This window comes from Pectinophora gossypiella, chromosome 20 (assembly GCF_024362695.1).
Source record: "Pectinophora gossypiella chromosome 20, ilPecGoss1.1, whole genome shotgun sequence".
Lineage (NCBI taxonomy): Eukaryota > Metazoa > Arthropoda > Insecta > Lepidoptera > Gelechiidae > Pectinophora > Pectinophora gossypiella.
In genome coordinates, this window is record NC_065423.1 from 8455010 (window position 1) to 8471085 (window position 16076).

General features: G+C 39.8%; 1 protein-coding gene across 1 annotated transcript in view; it reads right to left on the minus strand.

The window, feature by feature from the left end:
• LOC126376030 (sex-lethal homolog) overlaps positions 1-16076 on the minus strand; it is a 39190-nt gene that overhangs the window by 18385 nt on the left and 4729 nt on the right. Inside the window, exons 3-6 of the mRNA XM_050023187.1 lie at positions 6317-6523; positions 5959-6066; positions 5236-5417; positions 4775-4862 (exon numbers count right to left, since the gene is read on the minus strand). Of these exons, the coding sequence (XP_049879144.1) occupies positions 4775-4862; positions 5236-5417; positions 5959-6066; positions 6317-6523 (585 nt within the window). The remainder of the gene's footprint in view (positions 1-4774; positions 4863-5235; positions 5418-5958; positions 6067-6316; positions 6524-16076) is intronic.

A 16076-nucleotide genomic window follows, 5' to 3' on the forward strand; every position in this document is an offset into this window, starting at 1 on the left:
AAAAAAGGAATACACTTCTCATCAAAAAAAGCACCTTGCAAGGTTTCGTAAGTAACATCAGAAAAGTATTAAATACGAGTACTAGGAATTTAAAAAATAACTAAACTGACTAAACTCGTGTTTCGTTAAGGAAAAAATCGAAGTGGTTTCGGTTTTTGATGAGAAGTAATAATTAGGTATAAATATTTAACGAATTAAACATTGGCAATTTTTTCTAGAAAAGTACATAAAAATCCTGCGTAAATTAACAAATAAAAAACGAGGAACGTAAAGCTTCGAAATTTAAAAACCGACATCTAAACATTTTTAAGAAAAAAACCCCCAAACACCTAAAATTCAAACTTAAATTATACGTAATCTACTAAAAAGAACTCCCAAACGGAAAATGAACATAACCGCCTCAAACGTTTGTCAAATTCTCTTCATCGTCAAAGGAGTTTACGTCACTATAGGTACAGGATGTCAGTGAGACCGTACCGGGGTGATTCTGAATTAATATCAAATGGAATAGGGTCGTGTACTTACTTCAAGATGAATTATGAAATTCTGAATACTAAATAAAGACAGATCTAATACTAACGAAAAGCATTTTCTTTTTTCTAAGTATTTAAGTTATTTATGAATTTTAAACAAGAAAAACTTAATAAGTCCGACATTTTATCACGTTTTGCTATGACGTCACAGTATGCTTTTTCATACAAATTCCATAGTAATTTCGTGTTTACCCTGATTATTATTGAGCCGCCAAAGGCCCCTGACATGATTCATGTAACGACTACTCACATCAATACGTAAAATAATAATAAAAAAAAGTTTATTTAGGTAAAATTGTAACCGTAACTGGGATTAGTAGTAACAGGGACCGGATTAACGTGCCTTGCGAAGCACGGATCGTCTTGCTTTCAGGGTAGTGTAATAAAGCCTTAAACCAGTAGCCAAATGCAAACAAAAAACGAAGCGAAGTAACTTCCACGACCGAGTCAGGAACAGAACCCGCACCATAGTGTCGGAATGCAGTCGTCCGCGGCTCTGCGAGCGTGAGAAGAGCGGCGCGGGCGCAGGCGCCGACGTCGGCGCGAAGCGGGACAGCGCCGCCTCCGGGCCCCACTCCGCGCACTGGGCACGCGGGGGAACAGTTCAATGGACCAGACAATATAGGTTACGGATTTAGCTATACATTGATATAGTTTAAATGTGTTACATAATATTCTGGTCAAATGTAGAAGTGCACAATAGTAATACCATAGAATAAAATTAAATAACATAAAGAAGAATATAGAAGTCATACTTGTTATTATTTAACTCACAAACTGTACCTACCCCTTGGGAATTGCGAGACATTCCCGCCACAAGTATCCTAGGATTAATTAATGGGAAGTCTCGGCCACCATGTAACTAAAAAAAATGTGAAATAAAGTTTTTTCTTTTATTTAATGGTAACTCTCCGCCCGGACCATTTCGTATCGGGCGCCGACGTCCCTGGGTCTTGCATTAGTTTAAATGGCCGTAAGTCGCTAAGGAGTAACAGGGGGCGGTATGCGCGCGCGGATTGTCTGTCTCGCTCGCACTTACGCGGTAAAGCGGCACACGGTAAGAGATTTTAATATGAAGAGGTTTCAGATTCCAATGGCAAGTGATGTGTATATTCTGTTTTGCTTCAGAGGTTTTCCAAGTTATAGTATAAGTAGGTAGGTAGGCATATCGGTTCACCTACTCTCACGCCAAAATATTCTTAATTTTTACAGTATAATAACATTCATGACTAATTTAAGAGCCACGCTCTTGTCGGTGTAGCATTCTCCATTCTTGCCTGTCAAAAGCCAATTCCTTCACTAATAACATTAACCGAAGAATTTCTTAGATAACCAGAATATTACGTATATGATAATGTACTTATGAAATATTTGCATAGTGTATTTTATGTTATTAGATCTAATAATAGGAATGAAAATACTAATGACAGTATCATATATGAGACTAATAATAATAGGGAAAGCAACACAGATAAAGTAAAAAGTAATTTTGAATAGCGCCAGCTAAAAATAAATTATATACTATGCTTCATGGCCGGTTAACGAGTTTGCCGTTCTTCGATGTTGCTCTTTAGCGAACATATGCTTTAACTATGTGTAGCTATCCACGTGATAAAAAAAATAGATAAAATGGGCAGAGAGAAAAAAACATATAAATAGGTAAGTTTTGTAAAGTAACTAAGATATCAGAGGGAAAAAAGGCAACATCGCAGCAATTCATCTAAAAAACAATTTCTCAATTTAAAATTCGCACATATAAAAGTAAGTGCGCAATGCCAAGAAATATCAAAAAGCAATATTGCTTTTTCAGACGAATTGCTTCGATGTGGTTTTAACCCTCTAGAGCTGAACATGAAATTATCAGCATAATAATTTATTAAATACATAGGATAATATTGATATTAAATAAACAGATAATAAAAATACTAAGTACTACATTAAACCATAATTGGTTCAGGCCGTTGGGATTAGGTTGTGGGTAGCGGTCGACTATGGATGGCTAAAAGAATGACATGAAGCAACTAAAAACAATTCCAAAATATAAAATGAGCTACTAATCATAGTGAAAGAACAAAAACATAAAAGCTTAGTGGATCAGCAGCAGAAAGAACAAACTATTACGCTATTAATATTTTATTGCCGAACATTATACAAGATTTTGGTTCACAAGTACCAAAGTCTTGAAACTGGATTTAAAACTAAGAATTCGAGTCCAAAATAGTTCGTCACAGCGGACTACAGAATCAAAACAGACTATTATATTACGCTATGAATATTTTGTGCAGAACTCATACAAGATTTTGATTCACAAGCACCAAAATCTGAAAACTGGATTCTGTATTTGAAACTCGTACGAATCCAGAATACCCACACCAGACTTTAGAATTAAAATCCGATATCTGGACCTGGAAACCAGTTCCCCGTATCCCAATTTGAATTTAAGTTAGACTTCAGAAGGCGGAGTCCAAAACCCAGAACTTCCGCATCGTAATCTTAACCTCCAAATTCAAAATGCATTCATTTATGCGCGTACGTTAGCATGTTGGATTACAATCATTTCAAAGAAGTATCAGTACACACCGCCCAAAAATAGGCAGACAAATATAGATCTATCATCCATTCTCACTGCCCCAAAGACAAAACAAAACGAGACTACAGCAAAGAAAAAGGTTGTAAGCTTAGAAGAACATAGAGAGCGTGCTTAGAAGGGTCAACCCGCACCATAGTGTCGGAGTGGAGACGACTTCTGCTGTGGGAGCGCGAACACGCAGGCGTTAGACGCATCATCGCTTCAGCGCTTCGCCCGCACGACTGCAACGCACCAAACAAATTTAGACCCCAGCCCAGCCAATCGGGTGCTTTTCTGATGAGAGTTACGAACAGCGGCGGATCCAGGATTTTGGTTGAGAAGGCGTTTGAAACTGTAGCGTACCTAAGTAGCACTGGAGTATGGAAGCTGGATTAAAGCTTTGGTGATTTCTCAAATGTGGGCGCAGATGCTTTAGGCCCAGATTTCAGAATCATTCATGTGAAGAAATGATCATGGATAAACTTGTTTCATTCGCAAGGCGACCCTTACTGGATCCGCTACTGCGAATATAAAACCCACCCATGTTATACTTAACCCATGTTGGGTATGCTATAAGTGTACAGGACAGTTGTGTGGTTTTTGGTGCAGCAGATTTTGCCGAAGTTGCTTGCAGTGATTTTTTTAATTCATTCGACCGAATAACTTTAAGGTCGCTCCTGGAGCAATAGTAAAAACTTCGTAAGTACTTTCTATTAAATTGTATTTCTCCTCACTAGATCAAGCTCAACCTCTGTTAACTTGTGAGCTAGTTGACATATAAAACAATTTAACTGACCTTAATTCAAAGAAGCAATCATTGGTCATAAGTGCAACTTTGACAAACTCTCGGAACAGATTGCAGACGCCATTTTATATTTCAAGAGAGAAAGAGAAAGGAAATTAGAGGAAACATTTTAAGTACTTGAGACGTGCAGGACCAATCAAATACATGCATATTTTTTTTGATCTGGTGTCAATTTATACGTGGCGAAATCCTGGTGCGAATTCTGTTCCTGTGTAAGGTAAGCAGTGCCAAATTACCTGTAGTATACCGAAATATTGTGTGCTCATTTAAAAAAAAATGTCCAATAACATTATTTTCTGATCAATATAATTTTGTCGCCGAGCGCGGTACAGATCTTATAGACGTCAAAGAATCGCGTTGTCCGCGACACAGCAGCGATGAAATTGCTTGTAAGAGCTTTTGTTCACTAAGCGGCATGACATTGAAATGCACACAGCATGTTTAGTTCGCCCACTCTAACCAAATGCGCACAACATCGCTTGCTTGAAGCCTGTTGATAAAGCGGAGATTACAGAAATATAGAGAGAATAGATACGTCTGATAGATTACCTACTACGCGTACAATTTTTTTGTTTTATGTCTTCTACTATTTTTCAAATGCTGCAGCCAATCCATTATCTCTCTATATCTGTGATCAAAACACGGATCTCTAAGAAAGAGGGACTGGTTACCGTTACGAGCAATCCGATCCAAACGGGTTTACGTCATTTCTTATTAAGCCGTGTACGTGCCTTCCCCGTTACACTCCGTGAATCGACGTATTTTCCCGCGTGAAGTGTACTATCGCCAACGCCTCTTTCTTATTGGTACGTGGGTTGAAATCATGCCAAGTGTTACGGAAAGCCGCCAAGAGATGGCGCCACGTACCTTGACGCTGAGTGGCTCAGTGCCGCCCTCTGGTATCACGTTGTTTAGCGCCGCTATCGCCTCTTGCGCCTCTTCCCTTTTGTCGAATCTGGAAAGTTGAGGAATTATAGTTTATTTATTTATTTGTGAGAAGTCTTGATTTGATTGATGTATGGATGATACTTCTTAAACTATGCGTTGCACGGTCTTTGGGACATTTATATCGGAGTTGTCGTTAATCAGCTTTCTTAAATAATATATACATAAACAGCCTATACACCTCCCACTGCTAGGCACAGCCCGCGACGAGAAGAAACTCGACGTGAGTTGTAACATTCTTGTGTCGAACTCCGTTCTGAGAACATCCAATAAAAGTAATCTGTGACAGTGAGGCATCGTTTCACTGGCGCTATGCGTCCTCCACAAAGGTCCCTGTTACCTTGGGATCAGAGTACAGTAATTGTGCTCTAACGTGTATGTACCTCACGAAGGCGACGCCGCGGGGCGTGCCGTTGCTCTTGTCACGCAGGATGTGTTTCTGCACTATCCGGCCGTACTTGCCGAATATCGTCTCCAGCTGTTCCTCTGTGATGGCGCGAGGCAGGTTAGTCACGTATAAGTTCGTGTCCTTAATATCATCGCCTGACGGCCGCGCGTAGGAAACCTGGGGAGATTAAATAAAAATAATTCAAAAAATTTATGAAAAAAGGAATATGTTTTTTTTTTTTTTTGAAAGAATAGTCCACATGATGTTAATGATTAGTCATCATCATCAACAATCAGCCCGCAATCAATGCACTGCTAGGCATACTCCATTTTGCACCATTCTTTCCGGTCCTGAGCTAATCTCGTCTGAATATCAGAGAGTTCAATGACGAACTCGATGATATTCAGATGAGATTAGTGAGATTAGTTCAATGACGAACTCTCTGATACTCAGTTAGATTAAGTGAGAAAGGACTCGATTGTATTGTATGTGAGAAGAGACTCGAATGACCGATATCCTATGACTTAAACTCGCCAATATTATATAGCATGTTTAAGGTAGTTACTAGGGAAACTAAATACAAATATACTTTATTACACCAAAATATTTACAAAAGACTCTCAATTAAGTACATGGCAAATGGCGACCTTATCGCTTAAAGCGATTTCTAACATATTAACACAACTAAAATATTTTGCAAGTAATATTTTTACCATACCTTTAACCGTTTATTCCTAAGCTGGTAGCCATTAAAGGTGTCGATGGCACGCGCCGCGTCCTCTTCGCGGGTGAAATTCACGAAACCAAACCCGTAACTGTAGCCAGTCTGAAACATACATAGAGAAGATTTTTTTTTTGAGAACGAACTTTTACTATCTACATAACTTAATGCATACCTTTTTTAGAAAAGTTCTCCTACATATGTGAGTCTATTTGTTTATAGGATATCAGTGACGGTAACAGTGAGATTCTTATACATTGAGGTTTATGCGGTTATTATCACAATTAAAACACATAATACCGGGTTCTTACGCGGTGTATTGAGTAACTGGGGTTTACGGTCAAAAGCCAGTTACCTTGAAGTCCTTCATAACGCGACAGCTCTCAATGGGTCCGATCGTCATGAACATGGCGTAGAGATCCTTCTCCGTCATGGTCTGAGGGAGGTAATTGACGATGAGGTTGGTCTTGCAGGTGTCCCCCGCGCCGGCGACTCCGCCCTCAGACATGCTGCCCCAACAACGAGTCCCGCCCACGCGACGACTGTACTGGTGTTGGATTTGCTGGAAGGTGGAAAGGTTATTGTCAAATTTCATATGGCTAACACAGTTGAAAGCCACACACATCTCCCTAGCATTATCCCATTTTTCACAGGGTCCGCTTACCTAACCTGATGATTTGACAGGTCCGGTTTTTTACAGAAGCGACTGCCTGTCTGACCTTCCAACCTGCGAAGGGAAAACCAGCCCAATACAGGTTAGGTCACATACTCCCGAAAATGCATTTCTCGGGAATGTGGGTTTCCTCAGCGATGTTTTTTTTTCACCGCTGAGCACGTGATTCATGATTCAAACATGAATTCGAAAACAAATTTGACAATCATTGGTGTAGGTCTGTGATGGATTCGAACCTGCGACCTCAAAGTGAGAGGAAACCAAGGCTCCCACAGTTGAAAGCCACGTAAGCGCCTTTTTAAAAAGGCACATTATGTTGTGATTTTCTTGAACAAAACCTCGATTTCTTTAAATTAACAAATAAAATTTAGACTACTTAATACCTGGATCGAAATTACTTTTTACACGTAAGACTGGAGAAATACCTCCGTCATGCAGCGAGTTATAGAGCTACATATAGGACATCAATATTCTACCGTGTCACGTGTCTCCTTTATGGATGTCCGCATGGACGGACTATACGCATCGTTCTGAATAAGACCAGTTTTTTTTTTAAATAATATAGGCTTGCGTTTGATCACAATCTCACCTGATGGTAAGTGACGATATGGTCTAGGATCACGCTTACCTAGCAAATGCCTATTCACTGTAGCCTTGAAGACTCCCAGATTATAACGAGTTGGAAAAACAGACGACGGCCGACAGTTCCAGTCCTTTGGAGTAAGATGGAGCGCGCGTTGACGCTCTGTCTCGCTCTCACTTACGCGACAAGGCAATACACAAGCAATCAGAAGACAACTTGCGCCCATTTTTTTTATATAAAGACCTAAGATGGATATGATAACAGGAGATTTAAAAGACCACATCGAAGCAATCCTGTAAGAAGCAATCTCATAAAAAAGTAATATTACGATCCATCGTGTTAAAAAGGTCACAACCGCTGTTGGTTTTTGCGACATGCCCGAAAGGATATGTTGAACACATTCTAACTCACAATATAATATATGTTTTTTATTCGCTCTTACCAGACCAAACCTACGGCGTATAACGTAGAACCCTTGCCCAGGGATACGGGTGAAGACCTCAACGGTTGCAGAGGCGGAGATAGGAGCCATCGGTACGGCAATGCAGGACGGAAGAGGCACTTGACAGAGAGCAGCAGTAACTGTCAGTACTATTCACAGGCAGAGGACGTCCTAGCACGGCTTTGAAATAGACTACTCTGGGCGCCATCACACTCGCGTCAGACAGAGTACTGCGGAGCGGAAGGCAAGAGCGAAACCATTGCCCTATTTTTCCCTAAAAAGTACGACACACGACGAAAGGGTGCATAGAACCAAATAACTATGTTAAATTACGCCTCTATGAAAATTAAAAACCCATGGGTGACGGAATCTGAAAGTAAATATGATGCTCTCTTTACTATTTCATGTTTGAGGACCTCCAAATTTGCCAAGTACACTTAGCCCTAATTGAAGTTTAATTATTAACCGAATCGCAGGCCGTAGAATAACAAGTTGGAGTGTTTGTGGGGAAACCATACTCGTAAAGCCTACAACAGTGGAGTAAAAAAGTTACGGAGTGGATAAGACATTATTAAGGAAATCCATTGGACCGAAAAAGGAATTCGCGAAATCGTAGAATGCGATCATACACAAACCCAAGGTAACCGTGAAAGGATTTTTTTTTCTATATAGCTCAAGACTATATCCCAATTAGAGTAGTTAGAGGTACATCATATGGGTCGTTCTTCTTTTTTATCGACAATAAAAAGACATTTTCTCGATTTATCGGATTTAACATCTTTAAAATTATAACGGCAATAATTATTTTAAAACATCATATAAATATGTGTCTGTAGAGGACTATTTCGTGGTTCTCTTTATCTTGGTAACATACTTTTCTTTGCAGGCGCATTCCAAAAAATATTGTGACAGAGTGGCCCTTTTCATCGGAGACAGCATTTCAATTTACCACTCTGTCACAGAATTTTGTGAAAAACGATCAAGCTACGTTAATAACTAATTGAGGAACCGATTAGTATTTTGCTTGTATTTTGAGTATAATAAGATAACTATATTTTTAGACAATCAAAACATGAAATAAAATTCTAAAACATAACTTATCAGAAGCAGAACGAAGGACAGATCATTGTCGATAAAAAAGAAGAACGACCCATATATGGTTTTGTAAAGTACTTTTTATAGTTTAAGTAAGCATTCATAGTCGATATTGTATTTGTGGGAGATACGTCCGGATGAGAGCGTTCAGCGCTGCCCATTTGTCCGGCCAAGTAGTTAATATCATCAGCGGCAAATCTACAATAAGTCACGTCAACAAAAAAAAATGGGAGACACGATTTCCGTGCCTCACCTAGCAGCTTGAATCACCTGATGACCGAAAAACTAAGATGATTCCGTGCTTTGAAAGGCACGCAAGTCGTAGGTCCCGGGCTACTAGCCCAAACACCTCCACCTTCCCGCAGTGAAGCAGCGGGGTGGAGTATGCTCCTTAGCCCCTCCGGTTGATTGAGGGGAGGCCTGTGCCTAGCAGTGGGACGTGTTTTGCCTGTTTAATGTTTTATGAGGGTTGGTACACAATCCAGTGCCAATCGACGTACTAAATTCTACTGCTTTGACAAACCAGTAGCCAAATTTTAAACTTAATGAGAGGAAGGGGAATACCAAGAAGAGTTTACGTGGATGAAATTAAATAGACGGCGAATCTCTCGTCTTATATAGAAGTCAAAGAATTGGCCTTTGATAGACAATAATGGAGAATGCTACACCGACAAGAGCGTGGCCCTTAAATTGATGATGATGGATTGGATTAAAAGTAAATTACTAACCTCTAAAGCATACTTCCATTCACTTCTAAACTTCCAATTAACAATATGGAAAACCACAATCAAAATGAACAATTCCACTAGGCTCAGTCAGTCGTATTGAAGCACACAACTGTCCCCAATTCACTATATTTCACGAACACAATATAAGTCAAGCACCAAACACTAGCTGCAATAATGCTGCATGCACCAATGGCGACGGTATAAACATATTTCCATATTTTAAAAACTGCAAACCACAACTGCACTGTGAAAAATTAAAGTGGCGTAAAGCCAATAAATATAATAACAATGACGCGAAACCCTGTTAAAACTGCTAAAGCCGATTCAAATAGAGGCGGTCAAGCCGGAGATTTTGTATAGTTATTATTACTTATTCTATGGTTCGAGTTTATATGCACCCGGCTTTGATTTCCTGGGTTCGTATTTTGGAATATTTCGTCCCCAACTCACGTGCGAAAACATATAACTATAACTTGCAAATTACTATATCAGAGGTGCTCCGTGAAATGGCTATATACTTTCGCAAGCGGATTTAAAACGAAAGATTCAAAAATACGGCTCCCGAACGCCTCACAGCGTCTGTGTGTTACGCTTACGACTCAAGCCTATATTACAACTGAGCACAGACTACCTCTCATCTAGACGACAATATCCGAAATGAACACGACGCGAAATGGATATCTAGTACTTTTATTTGGAAGATGTATTTTTCGTGGGAAAACGTACGTTTTTGACGCTTAGAGGACGCTCAGTGACTGACTATTAAAACTACTGTCTATAGGAATTTTCAGTACTTCTAGAGTAATGTTATAGAACGAACGGAAAAAACGCTCTTTATAAATATATAGAAATAAATATATTTATTAGGTATATTAAACGCCCTAAGCTACTCTCCAACCCCTCATACGGAATTTACGGAAGAATCTATACGTCCTTATGAAGAAGAAGCTCGAAATTAATGATCACCCATCATTGGGCACCTGAAAAGATAAACTATAGAGAATGTCATACTATTAGCATAAGACCTGCTATTTGTTTACCTATAGTTATACAATAAATGCATTTGATTTGATTTGGATGGACCTCACCACCTCACCACAGAAATAGAACTAGAACTTCTCGATCTTTTTCTTCTATCGTGTGGGTTGTGAAGTGGATTACCAACCTCATCAACCCTGGTGTCAGGGTTACTATTGAGCCGCCAAAGGCCCCTGACATGGCTCATGTACCTAACGACTACTTACATAAATCAGTAAGTAGTAACCGGGGCCAACGGCTTAACGTGCCTTCCGAAGCACGGATTGTCTTACTTTCGGGCAATCAGGTGATCAGCCTGTAATGTCCTAACTAGGGATCACAAAGTGATTTTTATGAATTTTCCCCACCGGGATTCGAACCTAGGATCTGCGGATCGTGAGCTCAACGCTCAAACCACTGGACCACGGAAGCCGTTCTATACAATTATTTCGATGCAATTTATAAACAACTACGCCTACGTAGATACTATGTTCAGTGAATAACATTACAGAATACATTTTGAATCACTACTACAATTATAACTTACATTACACATATATGACATTTCCGACTAAATCTTACATTATATTAGACTCTAGTAACGGGAGAACGCCCCATTTCAAGGACCTGTCGTCCAATAACTATTGATTAACTAACTTTAACTCTACACTAGAGTGATTCATGTTGGTTTGATGAAAGACAAACACGCGTAGAAGCGTTCCATTCAAGACTACTTCGATACTGTTACGACGAAGTATATCGAATGCCTATTGGTCTGGGTAGGACCCACTATTATTATTAATAGCCCTCGATGTCCCACAAACATAACATAAACTCACGCCCATGTTCCCCGAAGGGGTGGGCAGAGACACAAATAATCAGAAGACCATTTGCAGCCACTTTTGATACATAGTCCTAAGATGGAAAATGATGTACCGTATGGTGATAGGGGATCAGGCTATCGCCCATATAGGTTCATCATTTTTGGTAGGACGCTTTCCCTTTGTCGGCTGTCGGATGTCCCACTGCAGGGCAAAGACCTCTCTTCCTTTCTTCCACTCCTTCCTATCCCCAGCTTGTTCGTGCCACCTTTTCAAAAGGCGGTCTAACTCGTCGCGCCTTCTTTTGCAAGGACCCACTACTTGAAATTAAACTTTATAAGTACTCTTAATTGTATAAGGATAATAGGTAACTGAGCCATGGTAGCCCAGTTGGTAGAACGCTTGCCTCTCACTTTGATTTCGCAGGTTCGAACCCAGCACAGCCCTAAACCAAAGATTATCGAATTTGTTTTAGAATTCACATGCTCAGCGGTGAAGGAAAACATCGCAAGGAAACCCACATTCCAGGGAAATGCATTTTCGGAGGTAAATGACCTAACCTGTATTGGGCTGGTTTTCCGTTCGCGGGTTGGAAGGTCAGACAGGCAGTCGCTTCTGTAAAAAACTAAAAAACCGGACCTGTCAAATCTTCAGGTTAGGTAAGCGGACCCTGTGAGAAACGGGATAATGCTAGGGAGAAACCGGAGAGATTGACCCAAATGAACAAAAGAGAAATGGAAAAAATATTTCGATATTTTCGTCCAGTTTAGTCCCCTGGACTACCTACGGCAAGCATTTCAAAACCAAAATCAGCCGAATCGGTTCATTCGTTCTCGAGTTTTAGCGAGACTAACGACCAGCAATTCATTCTATTTCATTCATTCAATTTCAATGAGCTGAAAAAAAGCATTAGTTATAGAGTAGTAAAGGTTAATTTGAAATGGACTGAAAGGTGATGCAATATGTACAACTATTAGTATAGAGAGAACCTTAGATTAAAGCTAGCTGAAAGAAAAAAAAAAGAGATAGCCCAGTTCTGAGAAGGCGTGACTTACATAGTGTCACAGGTTTGAATCCGTGCTCGGGCTCTAAACGACTGAGTTCGACTTTATGAGTTAAAATTCATGCTTGAATCATAGATATCATAGAATCATAGACTTCGACACAGCTGGCGAGAACTGGGTGTATTATATACTACACACCTCTGCCTACCCCTTCGGGGATACAGGCGTGATGCTGTTTTAAAAAAAGAACCTTCCGGTTTCCTGTTACTCTAAATTCATCGTCTATACCTACCTGAAACGATCTTTGGTACATAATAAAGTTTACAATGAGCCGAAAAACTGGGACAAGTATGGCCATGACCTATAACTTAGCTACTATACAAACTAGATCGATTCTCGCCGTAAAAGAGTCTCTTGTGAATAGATGACAGCCGAGAAAAATATACTCAAGAATAGAATGCATGAATAGTGATGGATTCACTCAAAGAGTGTTTATTATATTCGATTTAAAAGGAGAAAAAGATATTTTGAATTGAAATCGTCTTATTCGGATCGAAATTACGTTGTAAATCGGAAGGAAATAACCATACAGTTTGACAAAGAAATAAATTAAGAACCAGTTGCACCACTGCCTGAAATATATTATCTATAAGTTTAGTTCTAGATAGACTATCAGACACTTATCAGCGAGTGGAGAAACAGGCTTTAAACCAGAATCGGAACTCGTAAAGAAATAACGACATAATTAAATTTAAAAAAGTACCAGTCGGTATCACTGTCTGTAATATCCTATCTATAAGCTCTGGATAGACTATCAGACACTTATCAGCGAGTGGAGAAACAGGCTCTGAACTGGAACCGCAGCTCGCAATACGATACGAGCAATACATTAATTATGCTGAGGCAAGGTGAGGGAATTCCCTGAAGGTGCCAGCTTTCCCGGGTATTAGTGGGAATCTTCTCAGGGTCAAATACAAGTGACGTTCAAGGTAAGCGTGTTAACGCCGACTGTTACTTGAGAGCCAAATTATAACACTTTTCATCAAGTGAAACACTGATCAAAAGCGAATACATTTAGAATTATTGAAGAATATTCTAAAGATGAAATATTTTTTTTTTCTGAATAGGATCGTTGTCACGACGTGGCATAATGTGGATAAGCCTGTATCTGGCTTCGTCTTATCTATGTGTTCACTTACGTTAAACACCCCAAATTCACCCAATCTGGTATGAGCTATGAACTGTGTCACCATATATGTATAAAAGGTGACATTTCAAAAATTATCATCGTGATGCAAAACCATCGCTTAGGTCAATCAAAAATGGAAAGTTCCGAAGGGAACCCTCCCCTTCGAAGTCAATTTTGTAATCGATATATGAACCAACATAAAACCCTTTTAATAATAAATGTTATAATGAGGAAAGCCCTAGTGACTGACATTTGTGTCATAGTTCCTACTTAAAATAGTACTTTGAACTTAAGAAGATATTTAGATGGGTAAAATTGCTACCAACTTCATACTAGAAGCTAAATTTAATGAACGACTTTCCACGCTGAATGTGGAGGAAGCAAGAGAAGTGTGTCAGGATCGAAGCAAATGGAATTCTATAGTCTCTGCTTACCCCGGTGGGAAATAGGCGTGAGTTTATGTATGTATGAATGTACTTTCCACGCTGCGTTCACCAAAAACAATATAGATGGCGTTGTACAGCTTTAACGTGATAATCACCTATTTTCTCATTACTCGAGTACACAATTATTCCAAAATACAATCTAATGGCAAAAGCATAAATAGAAAAAGCATAAACGCCTTCAGGGGGTTGTTGGGGCTGCCCTGGCGCTGCAGTGCCTCGGGGATGTTCGCCTCCTGGAGCACTGATGGCTTCCAGGCTGTTCTACGCAAGCGTGTGGCTTCTCTGTGGGAGCGAGTGCGGGGCAGCAGCAACAGTCTCCTGAAGGTGGTCTCACAAAGGATGGACAGTCCCATCCTCACTCACTGGATGTACATGCATGTGACATCCAATGAAAATTATAAATTTTACTAACTTAGATATAATCTTCTATTACTAACAAAATATGGATAAATATCTGAAATAAATATTTCATTCATTCATTCAAAAATAATTGTTTCTTGACATTTGGATCACATTATGTATAGAATTCCGCATTGCCGCATTGGAGCAGCGTGGTGGAGTATGCTCCATACCCCCTCCGGTTGATTGAGGGGAGGCCTGTGCCCAGCAGTGGGACGTATATAGGCAGTTTATGTTTGTATAGAATTATGTTGCTACCTATATTGCTTCTCTTTAATTTGATTAGAATCATAATGGGTGGAAGATGCAATTGTGCCTGGGTGTAATAAAAAGGGTCATCATTTATACCCAAAAACAAAGATGAAAGATGCATATTTTATGTATTTTATTAATGAAATTTGAAGGTTAAACGAAGGAAAATCTGTACAGCGCCATCTATATTGTTTCTGAGGGAAGTAGCCTATAAAGTCCCTCATTGCCTTAGTAGAGGTTACGATTAATATGATACGCATATAGGATATAGGCCCTGACCCAAATACACCAGACCATAGCTTCTCTGGTGGAATTCTTCCAAAACTCCGACCTTCAACTCTACACATTTCGTCCTACCCGCGATTTTTATACGCCATGGAAGGGTCGGATTTGGAACTTAATGAGACTTTCCAGGCGACGTTCCCCAATAAGAACAGATGGCGCTGTACAAATTTCCCTTCGTTTAACCCTATAATTTCATGGACAACAGACATAGGCATCTTTGTTTTTAGGAATAAATGATGAGGTCACCACATCATGCCCGGTTCATATATTATACCAATTACGTTCCAACGTTGGATTTTATCAATGGATTGGAATCACACATACATACATACATAAACTCACGCCTATTTCCCACCGGGGTAAGCAGAGACTATAGAATTGCATTTGCTTCGATTCTGACACACTTCTCTTGCTTCCTCCACATTCATCAATCTCTTCATACACGCACGCCGGTTCAGAGTAGATCGTATTAAACCTTTTCTAAGGACATCTCCAATTTGGTCAATGTAAGTTCTTCTTCTGATTGGAATCACACTTCATACAAAACACCTCGTTTTACACAAACACTACACATTGACGTTATCATACACGCGCATCTGTGTGTGTGACATCTGCCATACGATTAAAGACTGAAGCAAGGCTGAGGGGGAGTAAGTTACACCTAGCTCAGCCGCTGGTGGGGCGCGGAGAGTTGCTGTTCTATACGCAGTATAAACATTCCTTATTCTATGCTGAAATGGTTACTGAAATAATGTGAACCGGGCTTCAGGCTATTTGGCGGTTAAATAATAACCCTGAGGGTTGCTGAGGTTGGTAATCCACCAATCCCCACTAAACATTTTGAATCTTCCTTTTTATGCGAAGAGCAAAGGACTGGAACTGTACCGTCGTCTGTTTTTCCAACTCGTTATAATCTGGGAGTCTTCAAGGCTAGAGTGAATAGGCATTTGCTAGGTAAACGTGATCCACCCTAGACCACATCATCACTCACCATGAGGTGAGATTGTGGTCAAACGCGAAGCTATAGGTATTATTAAAAAAAAAAGTAAAAACCGCGACATCAAAACCTTTCTTTACGCTTCCCAAAACTCGAAACTCTATGGAATTGTTCAATAACTCACTTGATAATTGCCCGAATTAAGTTTTAATGTGCGTGATAACTAAAACAGGTGACTAAACCC